The sequence below is a fragment of the Hordeum vulgare genome, chromosome 3H (genome assembly GCF_904849725.1).
Source record: "Hordeum vulgare subsp. vulgare chromosome 3H, MorexV3_pseudomolecules_assembly, whole genome shotgun sequence".
In the NCBI taxonomy this organism is placed as follows: domain Eukaryota; kingdom Viridiplantae; phylum Streptophyta; class Magnoliopsida; order Poales; family Poaceae; genus Hordeum; species Hordeum vulgare.
Genome location: NC_058520.1, coordinates 593,590,685 through 593,615,353, shown reverse-complemented (window position 1 = coordinate 593,615,353; position 24,669 = coordinate 593,590,685). Strand labels below are relative to the sequence as shown.

The following is a 24,669-nucleotide window of genomic DNA, read 5'->3' as shown; positions in this document are numbered from 1 at the left end:
CAAATTTGAATGTGAAATAAGGGAAATACACTTACGTTCCTGGTTGTATATGCATCCTATATGCAGATTTTTAATAATTTATTAGAAGGTCGAAATAGTTTTCAAGTATTTTTAGATTAAACTTGACTTTGTTTTGTACTAGTATATAAATTTTCATGAAAAAAGTCAACATTGACTTCCGGGCAAAAAAAGAAAATTTATTTGCTAATATAGGTCACTATTCACCTTATTTTGATCAAAAAATTGTCTTTTTTGAAAAGAAGTGAAAGTATAATTTTCTTTTTGTGGAATTTTTCTTACAAGTACAATAAAAGGTCAATTTAATTTAGAAAGTATTTTCAGGTGTTTTTGACTTTTCGTTGAATTGCTATTTTATTTTTGCATATAGGGTGTATATACATCCAGGTTCGAAAAGATCCCCTCTTGTGAAATATGACATATAGAAAATGGAATTTATTTAAAAAATGACTTGTTTTATTGGAGATTAAAATAAGTTAGAACTTAAAACACACACAGGGGTGGTTGACTTGCATTGCAGCTTATTGGAACAGAAAATATTCAGGGTTTCCTGCACTCGTCAGAAGCGCATGTAGTAGGCCGGCGACTTGTCGGGATTGAACAGCCCAAAGTGGTTCTCCGTCGGATCCCCTTTCTTCTCGTTCTCATTGAACATGGCGAAGACATACGTCTCCAACGGACCGGACCTCTTGGGTGTGCCATTACCGACGTGGTTGATCAACCCCTGGTTGTACGCCCGTGCGTTCTCGGCCGTCGCTCCAAACCCGCCGTCCGACGGCCACCCGCTTTCGGACACGACGACCTTCACGCCCGGCGTCTCGGCGTCCTCCAGCGCGGCGTAGATGGAGTCGACCATGGCGTCGAAGAGGTTAGTGTAGGTCAGGCCGTTGCCGTCGTCGTTCACGGTGGTGCCCGGCGCGAAGGTGGCGTAGTTGAGCTTGATATTCTTCGGGTCACCCTTGTAGGCGAAGTAGGGGTACACGTTGGCCAGCAGCGGCGCATCGGTGCTCACCAGGAAGTCCAGGATGGGCCCCATGTAGTCAAGGTCCGCGAACACGCCGTTGGAGGGCGGGAAGGTGTCGGTGACCACGTCAAACCGTACCGACGTGGACACCTTGACGCGGCCGCCGAGGCCGGCCGCGGCGAGCGCTCCCTGCAGGTTCTTCATGGCTGGGAGGATGGTCTTCTGGCCGTCGCTGTCCATGACCTCGTTGCCGACGGCGATGTAGCGGAAGGAGACGCCCGGGTAGGGCTGCACGTTGGCCTTGACCCAGGCGGCCGCAGCGGAGGGGTCGTTGGCGAGGCTGGGGAGCACGCCGTTGCCCACGTCCATGAGGACGCCGATGCCCGTGCCACTGAGCGCCTTGAGGACGTTGCTCTCCGGCGCGTAGATGCGCATGGCGTTGATGCCCTTGGATTTGTAGAGCTTGACTACGTCGCTGGGCGCGGGCAGGTTGTTGCCGATCACGCCGTTGCACACGCCGATGGAGTGCACCCCTGTTACATGGAACAGTTCCAATATATAAAAAAACAGTTTCGTTGCGTCTCAAATTAGAGAATTTGAGTTGTCGATCGAATACAATCAGCGAAAATTAGTTCCTCGAATACATGTTATTTTAACAGGATGAGATAGTGAACCTGCTTTTGTATGTCCGCTGGGGTTAGCTGCCCGGTGAGAACTGCACTCTTTTATGCAAAATATCGTGCATTAAATAATTTTCCAGGAACACTTACAAGAAAAATTGTTGATGCAGATGCATCTTAATCATATTAGATACTCATATATATGATACCTGTAGGGAATGCTGCCAGGAAAACAAGGACCAGCGCCATTGCAAGCACGGAAGCAACACCTTGCTTCGCCATCGATCGTCGATTGTTCTCTACGATCTTCGATTTGCATGCAACGCAATGCAGTGTATGTATAATACCAGGCACAACACACGTATCTTTATAAGCCAATTCTCAGCACTACTGCGCTGCAGTTTGGCGCAATACACGTTCCAACGTTGGTTGATGGTCCATCGAGTCCACCATGAGTCTCTTTATCCCTTATCCGTTCCATTTTCCACCACTAACATAGCGGCTACTGTACGTACGTGCCAAGTGCCAAGCTAGTGCTGGCACGCGCAACTTGTTCGTTGGCCCGTGGAAACCCGTTGAACGGGTGTCACCATCCAGTCCAGACCGGCTATTTGTTGAACGGGTATCAATCGATGGCTGGGATGCATGGTGGCTTGGTGGACAGCTCTTTGTTGCTTCCCGCCACTAACGAAGCTACTTGTCTCTTGTGTGCGAGCGTGCTACTTGTCTCATGGACTTGTTTAATTTCTATGCAGTGGTTTCACACCCGATCGTAGTCCACTAGCTGCTCAGTCGAGTTGTGAGTCCTTCCTCGGCCGCTGTAGATGCAGCCATCGTGCCGCGGGGACTCAGATAGCCAGTCAACAGTGTCTTTTTTTTCTTGCTGCATATGAGTTTTGTCCCAAATTAAATTATCATTCCTTTGATCAAATTTATAGAAAAAAATATCAATATTCACAATGCCAAATCAATAATGTTATATTCACCCTGGGTGAGGAATAGTTATTTTTCACCCCCCCCCCCTCCTCTATTTTCACATCAACACACTATAATTTTACGTTTCTGAAATTTTAATCTTATCTCATACGTAAAAAGAGATCGTAAAAAAATACATAATCACCGTAAAAAATATTTTATATCATGTAAACTTACAAACATAAAAACATAGTGTAAATTATTCATAAAATGTGATTTTTCTGGTCTTATGACCTATATTTTTGTTTTCTTATGTCAAATGTTTCGTAGTGAATCAATATAAACGTATCTATTTGCATTTGAAATTTAATTTATTTATGAAATGATCATAAAATTACCTCGAGTGAGGAATAATTTAATCTGCACCCTAGGTGATGAATAGAGTTTATATATAGGATGTATTTTTCCTATATATATATATATATATATATATATATAGAGAGAGAGAGAGAGAGAGAGAGATTCGCGCTGTTCGTCACCCTGGGTGAGGAATAGTTATTCTTCACCCCCTCCTATTTTAATATCAATGCATCGTATTTTTACGTCCCATAAATTTTATCTTACTTCACACACAAAAAGGAAACGTAAGAAAATACATAATCACCGTAAAATTATTTTATCTTACGTATATTTTTGAACGTAAAATTGTAGTGTAAAATGTGCATAAAAAACAATTTTTCAGGTCTTGTGACCCATAATTTTGTTTTTTTATGTCAAATTTTATGTTGTGAATCAATATGAATGTAACTATTTGTATATCATATGTAATTTATGCAAGAAACAATCGTAAAATTACCTCGGGTGAAGAATAACTTATTCTGCACCCTGGATGATGAATAGTGTTACTATATATATATATATATATATATATATATATATATATATATATATATATATATATATATATATATATTGTATATGTTGATATTTTTTTAATATGATGCAAAATTTGTCTTGGCAAAAATATAATACGTGAAATAAAAAGGACCGGATGGAGTACATGGGAAGGAAGAAATGGAGCAACGGAGAAGATTTTTCGAGCGTCTCGAAAGATGACTATCGACATGAATGGGAACACTTTTGCAAAAAAAAAAAGACATGAATGGGAACAAATTACTCTTGTCAAAATTGATGTGGAGGCCCGTGGAATAATCAGTTAAGTGTGAACGTATTGGATTGGCACACAAGGAAGGTAATGGACAACCAGGTGCTCCAAGAGTCCCTCGTCGCAAGCGCTAAGTCATCCCTCTACCACATCGAATCCACAGCTAGGCTTCTTATTAAATAGAAAAACTGACTGATTGGAGGAGTTAAGGCAGGAGGTCCAACCCAACCATCTTGGAGGGAAAGCTTTTGGACCCAACACTTGAGATAGAGTGTCACAAGAAATAGAATCAAAAGCTTTATGGAAGACATGTTTTAGATCATGACATTTGCCACAATGGCAAAATTGAACAAGCTTAGCCGCGTAGAGAAAGTTTTGCGCAATAAAGCATCCCCTAACAAAGTCATATTGGTCAAAACTGATCAAAGATACTTGTTGTTTGAGTGGTGGATAGGCAGAATTCCTCCAGAAGGAGCACCATATTGATGTTGATTTCCCTTTATGAGAGAGGATGAGAAGCTCAGAGATGAAATTGTGCAGAATTCTAGTTCTCCACCAACATCGTCCAGTCCATTGTTTTGTTCTCTCATTCCATGGCCATCGATCCAATCTGCATTACTCATGTCGGTCTCGACGTTGTTCTCATCGAGGACAAGGCAAGGAGACTTATTGATGTTCCTCAATCCATCCCCGTCCATGGCTACACTGGTCTTGGTTCCTTGGCCACACCATTGGTTGTCCACCTTGAGGACCCACCGGCAAAGGGTTAGCACCTTCTTCTTAGGACGACAATGGCAGCTACAATGAGTGTCACGACTCGGACTCTGTTGGGCTTCGACGGAGAATTCTCATCTTTGCATGGACGACAACCTCTCTATGCCTCCTCCACCGATGGATGCTCTTTCTGAATGAAAAGGTGGTGCGGCTCCCTGGAGGTGTCACTATGATTGCTATTGACAAGCCCATGGTCTGTGTCCAGCTACTGACGGATCGCCCCAAGTCCTTCATCGTTTAACTCGTCAAGGGCTTATGGTCTGACGTCTACATCTCCATGATTTATGCTGAGAATGGATTTAGCCGCAGTAGCATGCACCCCAACAGGTTCCTCTCACATAATTAGTGCTAACATTTCTTCATGCACTATCGGCAACCTCTTCAACAAGGCTGTTAGTGGCTTGCAATACGCCCCCATGGTGGACATGGTCGTGCCCAACCGCGACTAGCATGGAAGGCCTCCGGTTACTTTTGAGTGCTTTCTCGACCAAGGTTGTTGAAAATTGGTATAGTGTTTCTCCATCTCCCTTGTTGGGCACTACCGTCTTGCTGGCTGCAATCTTAAGCGTGTTTGCAACATAGCTAAGACCTAATTCTAAATCTTTGAAGATCCTAGCTCATAATTTCACCATTGTGATCAGCTTGTTCGACAAGTTAGAGTAATTTGTGCTTTCTCCCATCAAGTTTGACCTTCGTAAGGCTGTTAAATGACCCTCTCATAGACAAAAAACCTTTTGATGTTTATTTTATTTTTAGTAGGAAAGATTTTCAATCTATTCATCAACATCATGACAGTACAAATAACACAAGAAGCAATAAAAAGAATAGGGTGAGTGTCAAAAATACAAAATACTTTGATGTGTCTGGTCTTTTCACCCTAGGGTTAAGACTCTGGAGGTAAATGGGTCCGTCGTGTCTTCTCCCTCACAGTAGGAGGACAAATGCATAGGTGGGGCAAAAATTGGCACAACGTCAACAAAAGGAGGGTAAAATATGACATGTAAAAAGTGGAATTCAATCTGTATTTTCTTTATTGTTACTTGTTTTATTTGAGATTTATATAAAGAAAATTACTCCCTCTCGTCCTAAATGTAAGTCTTTGGTTATATTTTATTAGATGACTACATACGAAATAAAATAAGTGAATGTATATTTTAAGTATGTCTATATATATTTGTTTGTAGTTTCCTAGTACAATCTTTAAAAAGACTTATATTTAGGAACGGAGGAAGGAGTAGAATATAGTAACACAAACGGACGAGCGGTTGACTGACATGCATGCATTTTGCATTTAACAGGCAGCTTATTCGAATAGGAAATATCCAGCTAGCGTTTGTCGCACTCAGGAAGTAATTGTGTAGGCCGGAGACATGCATGTCCGGATTGAACAGCCCAAAGTGCTTCTCGGTCTCTTTCCTCGTCTTATTATTCTCGTTGAACATGGCGAAAAATGTACGTCTCCAGCATGCCGGGCATCCTCGGCGTGCCCCCACGGACGTGCTTGATCAGCCCCTGGTTGTACGCCTGCGCGTTCTGCGGCGTCGCCCCGATCTCATCAGCACTGCCCGCCGACGGCCACCCGCTCTCCGACACCACGACCTTAATCCCACGCTTGCGGGCATCCTACAGCGCGGCGTCAATGGTGTCCACCATTTGGTCGAAGAGGTTAGTGTATGTCAGCCCACTGTCGTTCAAATTGTCGCGTCCCCTGAAAGTAGCGAAGTTGAGCTTGATGTTCTGCAGGTCACTCGCGTAGGCGAAGTAGGGGTACACGGTGGCCAGCAGCGGCGCGCCGGTGTTCGCCAGGATGTCGGAATGATTTGTCTGCGAACACACATTTGGATGGCGGGAAAGTGTTTTTGACCACGTCGAACCGCACAGAAGTCGATACCTTCACGCTGCGTTCGAGGCCGGCATTCTTGAGCGCCTGTTGTATGTTCTCCATGGCCGGGAGGGGAGGATGGTCTTCTGCCCGGCGCTGTCCATGACCTCGTTGCCGACGGCGATGTAGCGGAACGAGACGCCCGGGAAGGCTTGGATGTTGGCCTTGTCCCAAGCCGATCCGCGGTGGTGGTGTTGCTGGCTAGGCCAGGTAGCGCGTCGCCGACGTCCATGAGGACGCCGGTGCGCGTGCCGCTGAGCGCCGTGAGCCCGTGAGGACATTGCTCTCCGGAGCGTAGATCCGCATGGCGTTGATGTCCTTGGATTGGTAGAGCTTCACGACGTCGCTTGGCGCCGGCAGCGGGTCGCCGTTCACGCCGTTGCAGACACTGATGGAGTGAACTGAAATAAAGTGCGCCAAGAGCTAATGAGCTTGATTTGTGGCGTTAGCAATAGATATTAATTTGTCGCATCAATGCTTAATTCTCACGATCCGACGGCCCGATGAGCAGTGCAAATTGCATACAAAAAATTTAGACTAGTGTCATGCATATAATACTACATCACTACTTCCTCCATCTCGGAGTATATTGTGTTGGGGCTACCCAAAGGAGGAAGGAACACACACGCGAGCTGGAGGTTGAAGGAAGAAGAAGACTCACACAATACACAACACCAACGGGAGAAGAACACACAGAGTCTGGTGTACACGCACTTGTGCTTTTTTCTTGTTCTCTCTTGGTCAAAGTACATAAAATGATTACAGAGCTTTATAACACAGCTCGCGCACACACACACGATCAAGCCTATCAGCCTCGTCCACTAATAACGCTTCACTACCCGCACTAGCACGCACAGCTTGATTCACATCCAAGTTTTCTGCGGAACATGGTTAAGAGCTCACGCAGCCGGCGCATGCCACAACTGAATGTGCCCGCTTCTTTCTCCACCTCTTTCTGCTACGCAACTCGGCCGCTCGGATTCCACGGAGCTTGATGCATGCAGCTAATATATCCATGCAAACTACTAACAAACCCAACGACACACATTGCTGACTTGCATATACGCACACGATCCCTTCTCTTCGTGATTACATGCCCGCAGCCAAACTAGTGTTGGACGTGATAACATGCATGACACTAATAAATAAATATGACGAAAGCTTACACAACAAGGTTAACTCTAACAATCACCTCCTTAACCTTGTTGTCATTTATTCGATCACCTTCGCGTGGACCTTCAAAGCAACGCCGGCTCGTCGTCGGCGTCTACGGCGACGAGATGGGCCTGCTCCTTCCTTGGCTTGGTGCAGTCCCTCGAGAAATGCCCGTAATCTTGGCAGTTGTAGCAGCGCACCTTGCGTATGTCGAAGTTGCCCCTCTTTTTGCCACCGCCACCACGCTCACGTTTCCGCGCCTCCCACTGCGCTGCCGTGAGCATGAGCTGGTTGCCGTCCTGTCCGCCGCTATCCTGAGTGTGTCGCCTCGTCCGCTCCTCGAACGCCTTCAGCCGCCCGAGCGCCTCCTCGAACGGCATGTTGTCGACGTCGCAGAACTGCTCAATTCCGGCCACCGCTGCGTACAACCGGTCCGGCACGGTGTCGAGCAGTTTCTTCACCATTGTCGCATCGTCGAGCGTCGCTCCGAGAGCCGCGTACCTTGCCGCCATGCCGTTGATCCTCCCGGCGTACGCGTCCAGCTCGTCGCCGCCCTCCATGCGCAGGCGATCGAACTCGCCGCGGAGAGTGGCTAGCCGCGCCGCCCTCACCCGATCCGCGCCGACGAACCTCGTCTTGAGGCTCGCCCACAGCTCTGCCGCCGTCTTCTTCGACGACACCTGCAGCAGGATGTCTTCGGAGAGCGCTCCGAGGAGGTATGCCCTCGCCGGCTTGTCCTTCTTCGCGATGACCGCCGCCGCCGAGTCCTCCGCCGGAACCACCGCTTCCCACAGCCCTTGCGCGTTGAGGTTCGCCTCCACCTTGATCGCCCACACGGTGTAGTTGTCACCGGTGAGCATCGGCACCGGGAGCGATACCGTGCTTCCTCCAGCACCGTAAGGAACAAGGGCCATGGCCGCCGACAGGATCGCAACGAAGCTCTGAATACCAAATGTTGGGGCTACCCAAAGGAGGAAGGAACACACACACGCGAGCTGGAGGTTGAAGGAAGAAGAAGACTCACACAATACACAACACCAACGGGAGAAGAACACACAGAGTCTGGTGCACACGCACTTGTGCTTTTTTCTTGTTCTCTCTTGGTCAAAGTACATAAAATGATTACAGAGCTTTATAACACAGCTGGCGCACACACACACGATCAAGCCTATTAGCCTGGTCCACTAATAATGCTCCACTACCCGCACTAGCACGCACAGCTTGATTCACTTCCAAGTTTTCTGCAGAACATGGTTAAGAGCTCATGCAGCCGGCGCATGCCACAACTGAATGTGCCCGCTTCTTTCTCCACCTCTTTCTGCTACGCAACTCGGCCGCTCGGATTCCACGGAGCTTGATGCATGCAGCTAATATATCCATGCAAACTACTAACAAACCCAACGACACACACTGCTGACTTGCATATACGCACACGATCCCTTCTCTTCGTGATTACATGCCCGCAGCCAAACTAGTGTTGGACGTGATAACATGCATGACACTAATAAATAAATATGACGAAAGCTTACACAACAAGGTTAACTCTAACATATTGTGCATCACGGTCAAGACAGAGACAGGAAAATAAGAGTAATTTGGTAGTAATTAGTATCATTGCACTCAATCAATTGACCACTGCATGTCGTGTTAGTTAGTCTCAAGTCATTAAAAACATACACGCCCCACGTCTCTTATTGATTGATTCCTTTATTCATGTCAAAAAACAAGAAACAAGGTGAAAGTTAATGCATCAGGCCTAAGTATTTTGAGATTATTTAATTTTTGTTAGATGTCTGCCTTATACATCGAGATGAAGGAAGTAGTTTGAGTTACTACCTTCATAGTGCAAAGTAACTTAAAACTAATGTCATAGATGGATTCATTTATTATCTTATAGATTCATCTTATTTTGAAAAACGTTATGTTATGGTAACATATTAGGCTGGTTGTCATGAAGAGTATCATATAGTAGTATCATGCATATGATACTAGTGTATGATACTACGTCTGTAATGCATAGTATCATGTGCTAGTATCATGGAATAGTTCATTTATTGACATGCATGACACATAGTAGCACAACATTTAATATAATACGGTATCATAATATGATACTCAACCCTCTCTTTCCTCATTTAATTTCATGCCACATCATCAAATATGCCTAGTTGGCATGCATGATACTACTTAGAGCAAGTACAATAGTATAGCCAGCTGCTGACTATAAGCCATTGGCATGTCATCTATAGCCCATCTTATAGCCAACATGTACAATAGTTCATTACAAAAGTGTACTACTTCTTCATTATATGGTCCATCTTTCATACTCACAAAATGCCTAGGAGCACGTGCTAGAGCTGACTCTTAGCTTAGAGCCCGCTTACCTTCTCTCTCCTCTTTTCTTTCCTCTAACTAAACAAAAATATATTAGTTTATTCCTTATAGCCAGCTGACTCAGCTCTATTGTACTTGCTCTTATGATACTCCCATTACGACCAGCCTTATGTTACTCTAAACACCTCTTTCCTCATTAACTACATGCCACATCAGCTATGTTGTCTTGAAAAACGCTATATTACTACTAGCCAAGTTACTCTCACTATGAACAGCCTTAACATAGGTGCATAAAAAACATACCCTCGAATTCATATGCGAAAGGAGTTTGTGATGATATAATTTTTATATCATACATCTCATATGTTAAAAAAATTATCATTGGTCAAAGACTACCTCGAAAGACGTATTAGGCACTATATAAATATTATACATCTCATCTATTTTATATGATACTTCCACCCTCGAGGGAGTATCATATAAGTTTCATTATTTATCAACATCTGAATTTGAACTTGTTCGAACAATGTCCAAAATTGATATTGTTCTAAAAAATAGAAAGTCACGTACCATCCGGTTTACTCGCTCCATCCACAATATTATATGAGATACGTACATGTCACATAAAGCATACACTCGAATTTGAGAAAAGAGTTTGTGATGATATAATTTCTATATCATACATCTCATCTATTGGTAAGTTTACCCTTGGTTGAAGACTATCTCGAAAGACGTATTAGGCACTATATATATAGACGGAGGGAGTATTATATAAGTTTCACTATTGTATCAACATCCGAATTTGAACTTGTTCGAACCATGTCCAAAATTGATCTTGTTTTCAAAATATAAATGGCATGTAAAATCCGGTTTATTCCCTCCATCCACAATATTATATGACATACATGTCACATGCATAAAGCGTACCATCGAATTCAAGAAAAAAGTTTGTGATGATATAACTTCTATATCATACATCTCATCTATTATTAAGTTTACCCTTGGTTGAACACTACCTTGAAAGACGTATTAGGCACTATATATATAGATGGAGGGGTATCATATAAGTTACATTATTGATCTTGTTTGAAGAACTTAAATGTCATGAATCCAGATCCGCAAACGGATTGAAAAACAGATCATTGATTCAAAAATTAAACCTATTACGGGGTGTGGAATTAAGCTAAATATATGGGTGGATGATCTTGGGCTGAAAAAATAGAATATGTTGAGTGCTATAAATTCTTTTTCTCACACAGTGACTGGGGCTCAGAATAAGAAAAAAATGGATCTATTAAAACAAAATGAATGGAATATTTCGTACTTCCTCTGTCCCAAAATAACTGTCTCAACTTTATACTAGCTTTAGTACAAATTTATATTAAGCTTAAGACACTTATTTTGGGACGGAGGAAGTATCTGATTGTATACGCACACATCCCCAAACAAAATGTGTGGCATCCAACTACTCAGTAGAAACCGTGACCGCTAGTTTTTTACTTTGGTTGGACGGAGGGATAGTATAAATATATAACGATGCTGGGACGGAATAAATCTGTATAAACGATTCAACAAAATATATCGATATACATGCGTAGACTGATATTTCCTCGCTCGGAATTAACCATATGAACCTACACGTGTTTTGGACAGAGTATTAATTAGTAAGCATATACCTACTGGAAATGCTGCGAGGGAAACAAGGAGGAGCGCCACTGCAAGCGTGGAAGCAACACCTTGCTTCGCCATCCTCCTCGCTTAATTATCTCTGTGTATTTCTGAGGTGTCTTACCCTTTATTTGCATGGGATGTACGTACCAAGTACGCCCATGTCTAATATAGACAAAAAAGAAATCTCAGTTTGGCGTCATAATACACGTTCGCGCTCGATCCAGTGTACCATTAGCTTCGTATCGGTTTCCATTTTCCTCCACTTGCCATAACACCTAGTACTACTGTATTTGTATTGCTGTCATGAGACCGGCCACCGACGCAACTTGTTGTTTGGCCTGTGGAAACGTGTTGAACGCCTGTCACCATCCAGTCCGGCCATATTCATCATGCGCGTTTTGCGGTGACTGACTCGATCGATGAGGCCGTCGCCGTGCCATTACAGGCCGCGCTCCATCTCTGAGAGCTTGGAGAGATATACAGTGCTTTGTCCGTCTCGTGGAATTTCCTCGACGCGCAGACCGCTGACCTGCTGGCCAGTCTCTGCGGGCTGCGGCCGATGGTGGCCGGCCTGGACAGTGCGCGCTTTGTTGCTTCCTGCCACTAGCGAAGCTACTTGTCTCTCGTCACGGGCGTTAACAGTGAAGTCAGTAAGCCCTTGATCAGCGCACGATTCACACAGCCATCGTGATTGCCACGCAACTAACGGCATCTCATGTCAAGCGTTTCTTAGACGCGCGGACTAACTGAAAAGGTAAATGCTTTCACGCAATCTAATTCTTATGAGCATCTGCGATTTTAAAACATTGACACGGTTGTCATAAGGCATGTTAATTATGACCATACTTCTACTTCTGTACTATGTCTCGAAAACAAAACCTGAAACGTTAATCATTCAAGAGACCCTAGCCTACTTTATAGAACAGCTTCAGCAAATTTCTCACTAGGTGTGATGAACAGCAGCTAAACGGTACAAATCGCCCGCTACAGCGGTGAGGTGGCCAAATATAGGCTCCCACGGACTTTTTTTCAGGGGTATCTTACATGTTTTATCATTCGGTTTTCTATGCTTCGGCTATTTTATGTTGGTTTTTTTTTTGTTTCATTTTCGCCTTTTTGTTTTTTTACTTTGTTTTTTGTTCATTTTCTGCATTTGGTTTCGTCTTCATCGGTTTTCTTCTTCCATCGGTTTTCTAGATTTTTGATCCATAAAACATTGTTAAAATTTGTGGTCATTTTTTAATAATTCTGACAAAATCACATTTGTGAATCATTTTATAATTTTCATGAATCTTTTTTTATATGGATGTTTTTTAGATTCACAACGTTTTCTTTAATATGACAGAGCTAGTAGACTAGGATGGCTATATTTTAATTAGATGATTTTTTTAATGGTAGTGATGCCATTATTTTAACCTCGTTTTTGTATGGTGAACAAGCCATCGAGACCGGTTTCCTAACAAATAATAAGAACTTGAGTCATTTAAAGATATGACGGAGCCAGTAGACTAGGATGGTTAAATTTTTAATCAGATGACTTGAAAGGCGACTATGATTTAAAAATATCTTTTGTGACATGAAAATAAATGCCGGTTCCATAACTCCAGCCAGCTAGGTTTAATTATGAAAAAGTAAAAATATATAAAAATGGAAGTTCAACTGTAGACGTCAAGATAGACCTACTGATGACCAAAAATGATCGGAAATGAATTCTATTTTTATATTTTGTAGGGAAGCATAATGTGATGATCTATAACTGTGACTATCGCTACCATTGTAAAAAAATATCATTTGTAACACTTCTGAGATTGCAAAAAATTATGGTAAGAAATAATTCATTGAAACATATAGCTGACTCGAGGAGGAGTGCACTATGAACATACTAGGGCGTCTCGCGGATGGATCATAGTTTGTATATATTGAAGATATTTCACATCTATCGTCGCAAGCCAGCAAATACAAACAACAACTTGTGTATCTACATTGTTGTTTTTTAAAGTAAAAACTATCTAATAATCTTTATGTGTTGGGTTGGCGATCTAAAGTGATATGTGCAGATCCCTTTTGTTTGAGGGGACGGGGGGGGGGACGGGGGGGGGGGGGTGATCGAATTGCACATTGGTTTGTGTGTCAGGTTCAAAAATAAAATAAAATAACATGACCATAATTTTCCATGCATGCCTGTTACAAGTGGTAATGTTTTACTAAGTACATATAAAGATTTTTATATTTTTTGCTTATCAAGCCAAGAATATTGGTATATTTTCAGGTGACACCTTTGAGCAACTTGTTCTAATAGGGAAGCCCTTATATGTTAAAGTTAATTCATGAAGTTGATGTGAGAAATCACGGGCGTTCTAATGGGACCCACTCACTTGTTACACAACTACCATTTAAGTAAGAGCCAAGCAAGGGGGAAACAATTAGTAGAAACGGAACTTTGGGCTTTAGAGGGATGTTGTTTTTCTCATATTTTACAAGAGATACTTACATATAAGTATGTCCATCTTATGGCTCGCCAAGAAATGCTTAATGCTACAATATTGCGAAATAAATGATGATAATTCAACACCAGTTATAAACTATCATGAGATGTTAGTTGATTGTTGAACCCAACAGCATGGAAGGCATATGTGGCCATGAAAACCCAGTAAACAATACATGCAATTATTATACGACAAACCATTCATAGGTATTTTCACACTGCGTAATTTTTATTTAGTAAAAAACATAACTACTCCTCTATTTACTTGCACACAAAGTCAACAAAACGTGCAGTCTAGAATGGTCTTGATGGTTCTCAACATTGGTACTACATAAACCTACAATAGAAAACACCAACATATATTTATAATCCATCTAAGTGGCAAAATTAGTGTGTAAAAACTTTTGATTTCACGCAAAACAATCTATACATCTATCTATACATATACTAATTCTAGACTCCCAACAAATTCTCACATTAATCAAAAATTACAATCCGTTTATCTGGTGGGACCAAGTTATTACGGTTCAGATTAACCGATGTACCCCTTTTTTTTAAAACAAATGTAACTTTTGGCTGATATTGCTTAATTTGGCCAAAGAAAAATAGAAGGCACACAGTCCTTTCATCTCACGTTTGTAGAAATATGAACCGTGCTCTATACAGGCCAACACAATTGTTACGAAGGGTTTCAATCGTGGTTGTGCACGCCCAGCCCTTTCCTTCATGGGTAAATTAATCAGCACGCACATGCCATGCCGCCGCCAATGCCGACGAGATGATGATGCCGTCGCATGGACCATTCACGCCGAGCCGCCAACGTTGCCAGTGAGATGGTGATGTCATTACATGGATCATGCATGCGCCGCTGCTGTTGTCGAAGCGATGGTGGTGCAATTGTATGGATCCTACGCTGCTGTTATACTCGATCAGGTTTGCTTTCATGTAAAGCCTGTCCAAGGAGATATGATTTCCATCTCAAGCTATCTACTATTCCACCGTCTCTTATCTCTTGGTTAAAAAACACAAGGCGATCTTGCCACATGGATGGAATTTCTCTCCCCGGTAAGTAAGTTGGGACATGGATATGGTGTGCTCTATATCATGTCCTTTCGTTGTGCTGTGCTCTCCCAGAATTCAATCCCCATTGTTCTCATGTATAATCTTTCCATCAAATACATGATTTCTCTCTCCCGCAAGTATGTCTGGACATGGATCTGGTGTGCTCTCGGAGATAAGGATCATCGATTTTATATATCATGTCCTTTCATAGTGGTGTGCTCTCCAAGAATACAATCCCCAATGTTCTCACGTATAATCTTGGATCATGGAGATTACGTCATATCAAAACTATGCCCATCAGGTGAGCATCACGAAAGAGTAAATAAGTACTAACCTTCAAAAGTTTGTGTTCTTTTACATGTCAAATTTTATTGCTTTCTTATTTTCTTTTTACAAACAGTTATCGGATTAATTTAGATATTTGAAGCTGTTTTTCTCCCGCTTTGCAAATAAAGATCAAATTTAAATCGTTATAACTAGGATTCATGATATAAGTAGGGCTGATAGATTGTTCGGTTAGATTGATATGGGAATCATATATTTTCAGTTATGCAAGGTTCAAAATAATTGTGTGGTGATATGACCAGTGCAATTAGCCATGAGAAGGGTTCATCAAAATTGTAGCTTAGTGTAATTTGGCTGCTCTGTTAACCCTAAAAGTGATGAACTTATTAGTCTTGGCATGATACTGCTACTTCATGAAGATGTGTTTTATTGGTACAAGCGTACAAGTTTCTAACATAAATATGCTATTATAAGTTGTTTCAGGGCACTATGATATATATATGATAAGTTGTTAATTCCATTCATCCAAGAAGGTTCAGTCCATCGCTAATATATAATCCCTATGTAAAGAAATATAAGTGCGTTTACATCACTAAAGAGTCATTTAAACACTTATATTTGTTGACGAAGCGAGTATCAGATTAAACTGTGTGCATGGAGGGGTACTAAACCACAGGGTTTTGTCCATACAACCTTGTGGATTGTGGTTCTCAACTCACACGGGTGAACCTTCATCGGAGATCGGCTCAGAGCGACTGGCCCAAAAACAGTGCACTAGCTTTCTTAACCATGTGCTTGCATGAGGTATGTGGGTGAAATCACACTGCTCTCCATTTGTATTTCAAATTGTCATAGTTCACTGACTGATTTTAGGTACCTGCACACAGTGTCGGGCCTTCAGCTGGGGCTAAATAATGCGTGTTTGAGAAAGTTCAAATGATTGTCATTTTCTCAATTACATCTATATAGTATCAGCCTTGCTAGGTTATAAATGCTTTCACCTAGATCAAAGTCCAGACTTCTTTCTCGGTATTGTTTAAAATATATATTTTCCCAATGCAAATGCTCGGATTTGAGGAATGATCTTTGAGAAGAGTTAATAAATAACTTTTATTTTAGAGATATTTCCATAGTCCTATGTGTGCAGGTCTTTAGATGAACAAATTCTAAATAATCACAAAGTTGTTGATTGTCATCCACAAAGAAGGGAGTGGTATTACAATTTGTTTGCAAATGGACATAATATCTTTAGTTAAATTGTACCATTAGAATGTAATAACCATTTTAATATTGTATTTATGTAGCCCGCAAGTCAATTTTCTCAATATACTAGACCGTGCGAATGCACGGGTTGACGACTAGTTTGGTTAAACCAAGAAAAAGTGTAGCGTCTAACAAAAAAAAACTACTCCAAAGTCCTTGTAATATATGATTAACTTTTTCAAGGAATTTTCTAACACATATTAAGATTACATAATTATATCTTAATATATAGCAGTCTTACTATGCAGTTGGTAATAATAATAAAAACTATACCAGGTTAAGACCATAATTAGGGAAATCTGAATAATTAGAAAAGTTTAGTCTAAATAATTGATTTTTGTTTGTAAATATTTTAGTCAAACTAATATATTGGACCGACCATATAACCAAAAATGGGTTAAGGTGGTAAAATCTTCAAAATGGTAAAAATAAACAAAAACGAACATTTTATTATAATATGCTTATAACCAAAAAATTAAATAACAAATATATACTTTCTAGATTGGTATATTGAATATTAACACTTTTTAAAGTATTATTTGTTCTCTTGTTATTAAGAAGAAAAAGTGATAAACAAATATGTATGACCACTTGCCAAACATGGTTAAATATAAAGTAATGGCCTAATCAGGGTGCCAAAATATTATCTACCCTTACATGTTGATTAATAGTAATAAAATAAAATATATAAAAACAAGTTTAGAATGATAAATTAAATAATAAAATAAGGTGATAATGCGAAAAGAATCAATACGTTAAAATGAAGAATGTAGGGGAAATTAATAAGGAAGTGATAAGTAAAAGATCGAAAATGTATAAATAATATGAATAGGGTTTAAATAAGTTTTCCTCATATATTTTCTCATAAAATTCAATATGAATATTGAACTTTGGGTTGTGTGTATATTTACGATGAAGAAAGCCGAAAGATTAAAAAGTTATTTTTCAAAAACTATCATTTTGGTGTATCTTCAACTCGTAAGCATCATTGTGAGTATCTTGATATTAAGAAAATTTTGTTATAGAAAAATGAACTTAAATGTTTTTTTCTACAAAACACAGGTGAAAACTGTGTGGGTATTATTGCCCGAAACAATGCATGCAACCCAGTCTTATCGGCTACTCCGAACATCTAGAAATAAGTAGCGAAGCCACGACGTGTTTGATGGGGCTTCAGTTACTGAGAGATGTCACTGGGGACCAATTATACTAAAAGTAGACAGTGAAGACAACATTTTTAAGAGAAAGAGCCAGTTCTTGGGATGAATCTGGCATATCTTTGAAGGGCTTAAGTTATTGAAAAACCAGTTTAATGATTTTATCCTTCAAAAGATTTGGAGGGAGAGCAACAAAGTGGCTTATGAGTTGGTTTCTTGGGTTAGAACTCAAATCTATTAATACCTTGGTGGTTTCTCACCCTGATTGCCTTGAAAACAATACTTGTAATGGACAATGTAAATTTAGATAGTCTTCTGGAATGAAACCTCTCATTTCCTGTAAGAAAATACTACTCCCTCTGTAAACTAATATAAGAGCATTTAGAACACGACTTTAGTAATCTAAGTGTTCTTATATTAGTTTGCAGAGGGAGTATCACACAAAGATACCACAGAGAGAAGTGCCCGAAATAGCACTCAAAGTACCCCGACCAACCTTAGCAAGCGAGCATTGGAGGAATTGTGCCTCGTATAATTTGTCTCCATTCAATAATTTCTTCACCATCCATGCAAAAGCATGATGTTCGCATTCTACAGTATATAGGCAACTTATTCAAGCCCAGTTGAGCCCATGATCGTTTTGAATTCCTCGCCAGCTGCCCTACGTATATGGGGTTCTCACCCTGATTGCGTTGAACAATTTCTTGTAATGAACAATGTAAAATTTAGTAATTTTGATGAAATAAAGCTCTCTTTTTTCCCGTGAGAAAAATATTGCCAGACAGAAGCGCACGGAATAGCTCCCAAAGTACCCCAACCAACCATAGCAACCGAGCATTGGGAGAATTGTGCCTCATATAATTTGTCTCCATTAAACAATTTGAGCTTCTTCACCATCCATGCAAAACATGATGTTCGCATTCTACAGTATAGAGGCAACTTATTCAAGCCCAGTTGAGGACATTAACTATAATAAGCAAGCTAATGTTTTTTTAATGAAAGGGGTAAGCAAGCTAATGTTGATTATCTTGCTATATGTAAATGTAACGTATCGATGTGCCCCGTCTAGAAACTGATGGGGTACGCCGGCGATTTGTCGGGGTTGAAGAGCCCAAAGTGCTTCTCCATGTCAGCGGGGCCCTTCCTTTCCTCGTCGAACATGGCGAACACATAGGCCTCGATGGCCTCAAGAACCCGTTCAATTAATTTATCTTTCAGAATATTTGTGGGGTGATCAATAAAACGGCTCTTGAGTTGGCTGCTTGGGCTATAACTCAAATCTAATAATACCTGGCGGAACTTTTTTGATTTTCGGTCTGCGGTTGATTAGGTTAGAGGACGAAAGTCAGCTCCCTTAAGTTCGTTCTTCCTCAGCCAAAGCCAATCTCAAGGAACCGTAAAGCTTCATACGGTCTTTCTATCCGGAGGCCGATAGTCCGCATCTTTACAGACATGTCTATTTCACCAAGCCTATTTTTGAAACAGTGCCCTGATTGTTTTGAATTCCTCGGCAGCTACCCTACGTATATGGGGTCCTCACCCTGATTGCGTTGAACAATTACTTGTAATGAACAATGTAAAATTCGGTATTCTTGTTGAAATAAAGCTCTCTTTTTTCGGTGAGGAAAATATTGCCACACAGAAGCGCCCGGAATAGCTCTCAAAGTAGCCCCAACCGACCTTAGCAACCGAGAATTGGGAGACTTGTGCCTCATATAATTTGTCTCCATTAAATGGTTTGAGCTTCTTCACCATCCATGCAAAGCATGATGTTCGCATTCTACAGTACAGAGGCAACTTATTCAAGCCCAGTTGAAGACATTAACTATAATAAGCAAGCTAATGTTGATTATCTTGCTATATGTAAATGTAATGTATGAACGTATCGATGTGCCCCATCTAGAAACTGATGGGGTACGCCGGCGATTTGTCGGGGTTGAAGAGCCCAAAGTGCTTCTCCGTGTCAGCGGGGCCCTTCCTGTCCTCGTTGAACATGGTGAACACATAGGCCTCGATGGCCTCAAGAACCCGTTCAATTAATTTATCTTTCAGAAGATTTGTGGGGTGATCAATAAAGCGGCTCTTGAGTTGGCTGCTTGGGCTATAACTCAAATCTACTAATACCTGGCGGAGCTTTTTTCATTTTCGGTCTGTGGTTGGTTGGGTTAGAGGACGAAAGTCAGCTCCCTTAAGTTCGTTCTTCCTAGCCAAAGCCAATCTCAAGGAACCGTAAAGCTTCATACGGTCTTTCTATCCGAAGGCCGATAGTCCGCATCTTTACAGACATGTCTATTTCATCAAGCCTATTTTTGAAACAGTGCACTGATTGTTTTGAATTCCTCGGCAGCTGCCCTACGTATATGGGGTCCTCACCCTGATTGCGTTGAACAATTACTTGTAATGAACAATGTAAAATTCGGTATTCTTGTTGAAATAAAGCTCTCTTTTTTCGGTGAGGAAAATATTGCCAGACAGAAGCGCCCGGAATAGCTCTCAAAGTAGCCCCAACCAAGCTTAGCAACCGAGAATTGGGAGACTTGTGCCTCATATAATTTGTCTCCATTAAATAGTTTGAGCTTCTTCACCATCCATGCAAAGCATGATGTTCGCATTCTACAGTATAGAGACAACTTATTCAAGCCCAATTGAGGACATTAACTATAATAAGCAAGCTAATGTTGATTATCTTGCTATATGTAAATGTAACGTATGAACGTATCGATGTGCCCGGTCTAGAAACTGATGGGGTACGCCGGCGATTTGTCGGGGTTGAAGAGCCCAAAGTGCTTCTCCGTGTCAGCGGGGCCCTTCCTGTCCTCGTTGAACATGGTGAACACATAGGCCTCGATGGCCTCAAGAACCCGTTCAATTAATTTATCTTTCAGAAGATTTGTGGGGTGATCAATAAAGCGGCTCTTGAGTTGGCTGCTTGGGCTATAACTCAAATCTACTAATACCTGGCGGAGCTTTTTTCATTTTCGGTCTGTGTGGTTGGTTGGGTTAGAGGACGAAAGTCAGCTCCCTTAAGTTCGTTCTTCCTCAGCCAAAGCCAATCTCAAGGAACCGTAAAGCTTCATACGGTCTTTCTATCCGAAGGCCGATAGTCCGCATCTTTACAGACATGTCTATTTCATCAAGCCTATTTTTGAAACAGTGCACTGATTGTTTTGAATTCCTCGGCAGCTGCCCTACGTATATGGGGCCCTCACCCTGATTGCGTTGAACAATTACTTGTAATGAACAATGTAAAATTCGGTATTCTTGTTGAAATAAAGCTCTCTTTTTTCGGTGAGGAAAATATTGCCAGACAGAAGCGCCCGGAATAGCTCTCAAAGTAGCCCCAACCAACCTTAGCAACCGAGAATTGGGAGACTTGTGCCTCATATAATTTGTCTCCATTAAATAGTTTGAGCTTCTTCACCATCCATGCAAAGCATGATGTTCGCATTCTACAGTATAGAGACAACTTATTCAAGCCCAATTGAGGACATTAACTATAATAAGCAAGCTAATGTTGATTATCTTGCTATATGTAAATGTAACGTATGAACGTATCGATATGCCCGGTCTAGAAACTGATGGGGTACGCCGGCGATTTGTCGGGGTTGAAGAGCCCAAAGTGCTTCTCCGTGTCAGCGGGGCCCTTCCTGTCCTCGTTGAACATGGCGAACACGTAGGCCTCGATGGCACTGGACCTCTTGGGCGTCCCCTGCCCGACATGTTTGATCAGGTTCTGGTTGTACGTCTGCGCGTTGTCCGTGGTCGCCGCCGTGCCGCCGGCCGACGGCCACCCGCTCTCCGACACCACCACGCCGACACTTCCGGCCCCGGCGTTCTCGAGCGCGGAGTAGAACGTGTCGACGAGGGCGTCGAACAAGTTCTGGTACTCCTTATCGCCGTCCGTTACCACGGTGCCCGGCGACGTGAAGAGCGCGTAGCTGATGTCGATCTGCGCCTGGTTGCCCACGTACGAGAAGTAGGGGTACACATTGGCGAGCAGCGGCGCGCCGGTGCTGGCCAGGTACTGCGCGATCGGCCCCATGTAGCTGGCGGAGAAGGTGCCTTGGGAGGGAGGGTACCCGGCGGTGACGCCCTGTGACACCGACGTGGACACCTTGATGCCGCCGAGCCCTGCGGCGGCGAGCGCGGCGTCAAGGTTCTGCATGGCCGGGAGGATGTTCCCCGTGTCGCCGCCCTGGTCGCCCACCTCGTTGCCGGCGGCGATGTACTTGATGTTGAGGCCCTGGTGGGCCTGCACGTTGGTCTGGACCCAGGCGACGGCGGCGGAGCGGTCGGAGGCGAGGGAGGCGAGGTCCTCGTTGGCCACGTCGATGATGAGTTCGATGTTGGTGCCGCTGAGGGCCTGGAGGGCGTCGGCGTCCGGGAAGTAGATGCGCATGCCGGTGATGCCGTTGGACTGGTACATCTGCACGACTTCGCTCGCCGAGGGCAGGCCGTTGCCGTTCACGCCGTAGCACACGCCGATGGACTGCACCGCTGTGTGTTTTCAATCATGAAACGCGCAGACCCTGGTTAGTCTCGCTTTGCTCAACGGATGGCGCACGTACCATTGCTTGTTTGTGTCATGTCCACGTGGGCCAAATTAAGCTCATTATGCAGAGAAAAATGAACGTACTATTAAGAGCAAGTACAATAAAATCGAGTCATCGTGTTATAAAAAATAAACTAATATATTTTTATTTACTTGAAGGAAAGAGAAGGGAATAGAGAAGGTAAAGAGCCAGCTCTAGCACATGCTCGTAGATACTTTGTAAGAATGAAAAACGGGCCATATGATAAAAATAATAATACACTCTTCAAATCAAGTATTAGACATATTATCTATAAAATGATATGACAATGGCTTATATTCAGCAAGTGGCTATGTATACTATTTAACCATGCTCTAATGATGGTACATACTACGTGCACCATGCATGCTGAGCCTGTGAGAAATCCGAATTACCTGCAGGAATATTTGCCAGCACACCAAGGGCCAACGCCACGGTAACCAGGTAGGCCGCAGCACGATGCTCTGCCATCTTCTTAAATTGAACTATGCTGCTGCTGCTGCTCTTGTACGTAGGTGTGTTTTGCATGAAATGAACCAAGCATTCACCCTCTATTTATACACGCACACAAGCTAGGCAGTGGCACGGCACACGGTAACGTGACGTTCCCGGTGCGTAGACCTTCTTCCCCGCGGGCTCGTACGTGGAAGACGCGCCAAACATAACCCGTATGCTACGCGCGCGATCGAGCTTGTCCGCCAGTCGCGGCGAGCGTGTATACTACAGAGCTAGCACTTGGAGGAAAGAGCCGTAAATCGTCGTCGTCTGGTGCGTGGAATTCCACAGCAGTAGTATGTCTTGGTCGATTGACCTGACTTAATTGGCGGGGTTGATAACGGTGGGTTTGGAAGCTTGGGCGTGAACTGAGGAGGAAGACGCCGCCTCCCTGACAAAATTAGGATTTCTTCGCATCCCGCCGGCACCTCCGCTGATCCACCTCGTCTTCGGTGGTCTTAGGGTCATTGAGGCGCGGTGCATCACGCCCCTTTTAGGTGGGAGGACTTGATATTTAGATATGTTTTTAAGTTTTTGTTAGGGTTTGTGTCCTCCTTAAGAAAGTGAGACGACGGTAACTCCTTGAAGATGAAATAATGTTCTCTCTGTTCGGTCCCCATTTCGATGGTGCATCTTGCATCGTTGATGAACGTGTGAAGGTGTGTCTCCGGTGGATCTATATCTTTGGTGGATTTGTTCGGATCTATTCGTCGCTCGTCTATGCTCGTGTGTTTTTAAGTTGGATCTTTTCAATCACCGTTACTCTTCATCGGTGATGGTTGCTATTCTGGTGCGCTGGTCCTACGGGGCCTTAGCACGATGACTTCCCGACTGTCTACTATAACAAGTTTTGTCATGCTCCGATGAGGGAGGGGCGATGACGGCGGTGCGCCTTCGGCTCGCTTCAGTGCTTATAGTTGTTGTTAGGACGTCTATGAATTTGAATGTAATTTTTATTATTTTTTATGTTCGTTGTACTACCATGGTTGAAGATGAATAAATTGGATGCTTTTCTGCAAAAAAGAAAAAAAAAACTCTAAGCTATCGAAGGACGTATATTCAGGGTCGACTGAGGTCGAGGAATGGGCTCCCGTTTAGGGCTTGTTCGGTTAATCCCACCAAGAAGGGGATTGGAGGGGATTGAGGTGAAATTTGATTTGTAGGGGATTTAATTCCTTCCAATCCCCTTCAAACCCCTTCAATTCTAAAAGAACCGAACAAGGCCTTATGGTGGATTCTATTCCCGGCCGTGTAACCCTGGCGACAGATACACTACTACATGGCCCGACTCACTTCCTAGCTTTCCTTGCAATTGTTTTCGGAGGCTTCTAGAATGTTTTTTTTTGCTTACGATTGTTTCCTTCTTCTTCTTTTAGTTTTCATTTTGTTTTACATTTCATTTTTCAATTCTTGAACATTACCAGAATTATGATTTTTTTATGAAATATGTGACCATTTTTTAAATGTATATTTAAAAAAATTGAATTATTATTTTTTATGAATTATTATTTTTTATGAAATATGTGAACATTTTTTTAAATGCATAGTTGAATGCATGACAATCTATAAATAAAGGCAAATGTATTACTTCAATGCGCCGACCCAAACAGACGGTGTTTTTGTCTGTTTTTTATCCGTTTGGTCAGTCGCCCGCTCGATGTTCGTCCTGTTTAAAATTTGGGTCGGCAGTGCGTCCAACGCCCGCGACCCATTTTATGCCTGCGCACACATTTGAAAAGTAGATCAAGCCAGCGACCATGTCATTATCCAAAGTTCATGCCGGCACCATCCCCCATTGTGAATATTGCTGCAATAACACAACTGTTCTCATACATGTTTTTTTTTACTATTGT

The 24,669-nt window shown here is 42.5% G+C and overlaps 2 protein-coding genes and 1 pseudogene across 2 annotated transcripts; all 3 read right to left on the bottom strand.

The window, feature by feature from the left end:
• Positions 1-484: 484 nt before the first annotated feature.
• On the bottom strand, positions 485-1,938 carry LOC123445460 (glucan endo-1,3-beta-glucosidase GIII-like). The gene is made up of 3 exons (XM_045122443.1): positions 1,812-1,938; positions 1,657-1,704; positions 485-1,515 (listed from the first exon to the last, which is right to left on the bottom strand). The coding sequence occupies exons 1-3, from the start codon at positions 1,882-1,884 to the stop codon at positions 578-580; spliced, it is 1,059 nt and encodes a 352-aa protein (XP_044978378.1). The 5' UTR covers positions 1,885-1,938; the 3' UTR covers positions 485-577.
• Positions 1,939-5,798: 3,860 nt separating this feature from the next.
• Positions 5,799-11,576, bottom strand: LOC123442157 (annotated as a pseudogene).
• Positions 11,577-21,126: 9,550 nt separating this feature from the next.
• LOC123440912 (glucan endo-1,3-beta-glucosidase, acidic isoform-like) lies at positions 21,127-22,843 on the bottom strand. Its single transcript, XM_045117453.1, has 2 exons — positions 22,717-22,843; positions 21,127-22,247 (listed from the first exon to the last, which is right to left on the bottom strand). Exons 1-2 carry the CDS (start codon positions 22,790-22,792, stop codon positions 21,319-21,321), a joined length of 1,005 nt encoding a protein of 334 aa, XP_044973388.1. The 5' UTR covers positions 22,793-22,843; the 3' UTR covers positions 21,127-21,318.
• Between the last annotated feature and the right edge of the window lie 1,826 nt (positions 22,844-24,669).

Excerpts from the sequence above, each read along its gene's own strand:
- LOC123440912 (XM_045117453.1), bottom strand. The coding sequence starts at position 22,792 with ATGGCAGAGCATCGTGCTGCGGCCTACCTGGTTACCGTGGCGTTGGCC. Across the intron at positions 22,248-22,716 it reads GCTGGCAAATATTCCTGCAG|CGGTGCAGTCCATCGGCGTG; the intron begins GTAATTCGGATT and ends GAAAACACACAG.
- LOC123445460 (XM_045122443.1), bottom strand. The coding sequence starts at position 1,884 with ATGGCGAAGCAAGGTGTTGCTTCCGTGCTTGCAATGGCGCTGGTCCTT. Across the intron at positions 1,705-1,811 it reads CCTGGCAGCATTCCCTACAG|AGTGCAGTTCTCACCGGGCA; the intron begins GTATCATATATA and ends TTTGCATAAAAG. Across the intron at positions 1,516-1,656 it reads CAGCGGACATACAAAAGCAG|GGGTGCACTCCATCGGCGTG; the intron begins GTTCACTATCTC and ends TCCATGTAACAG.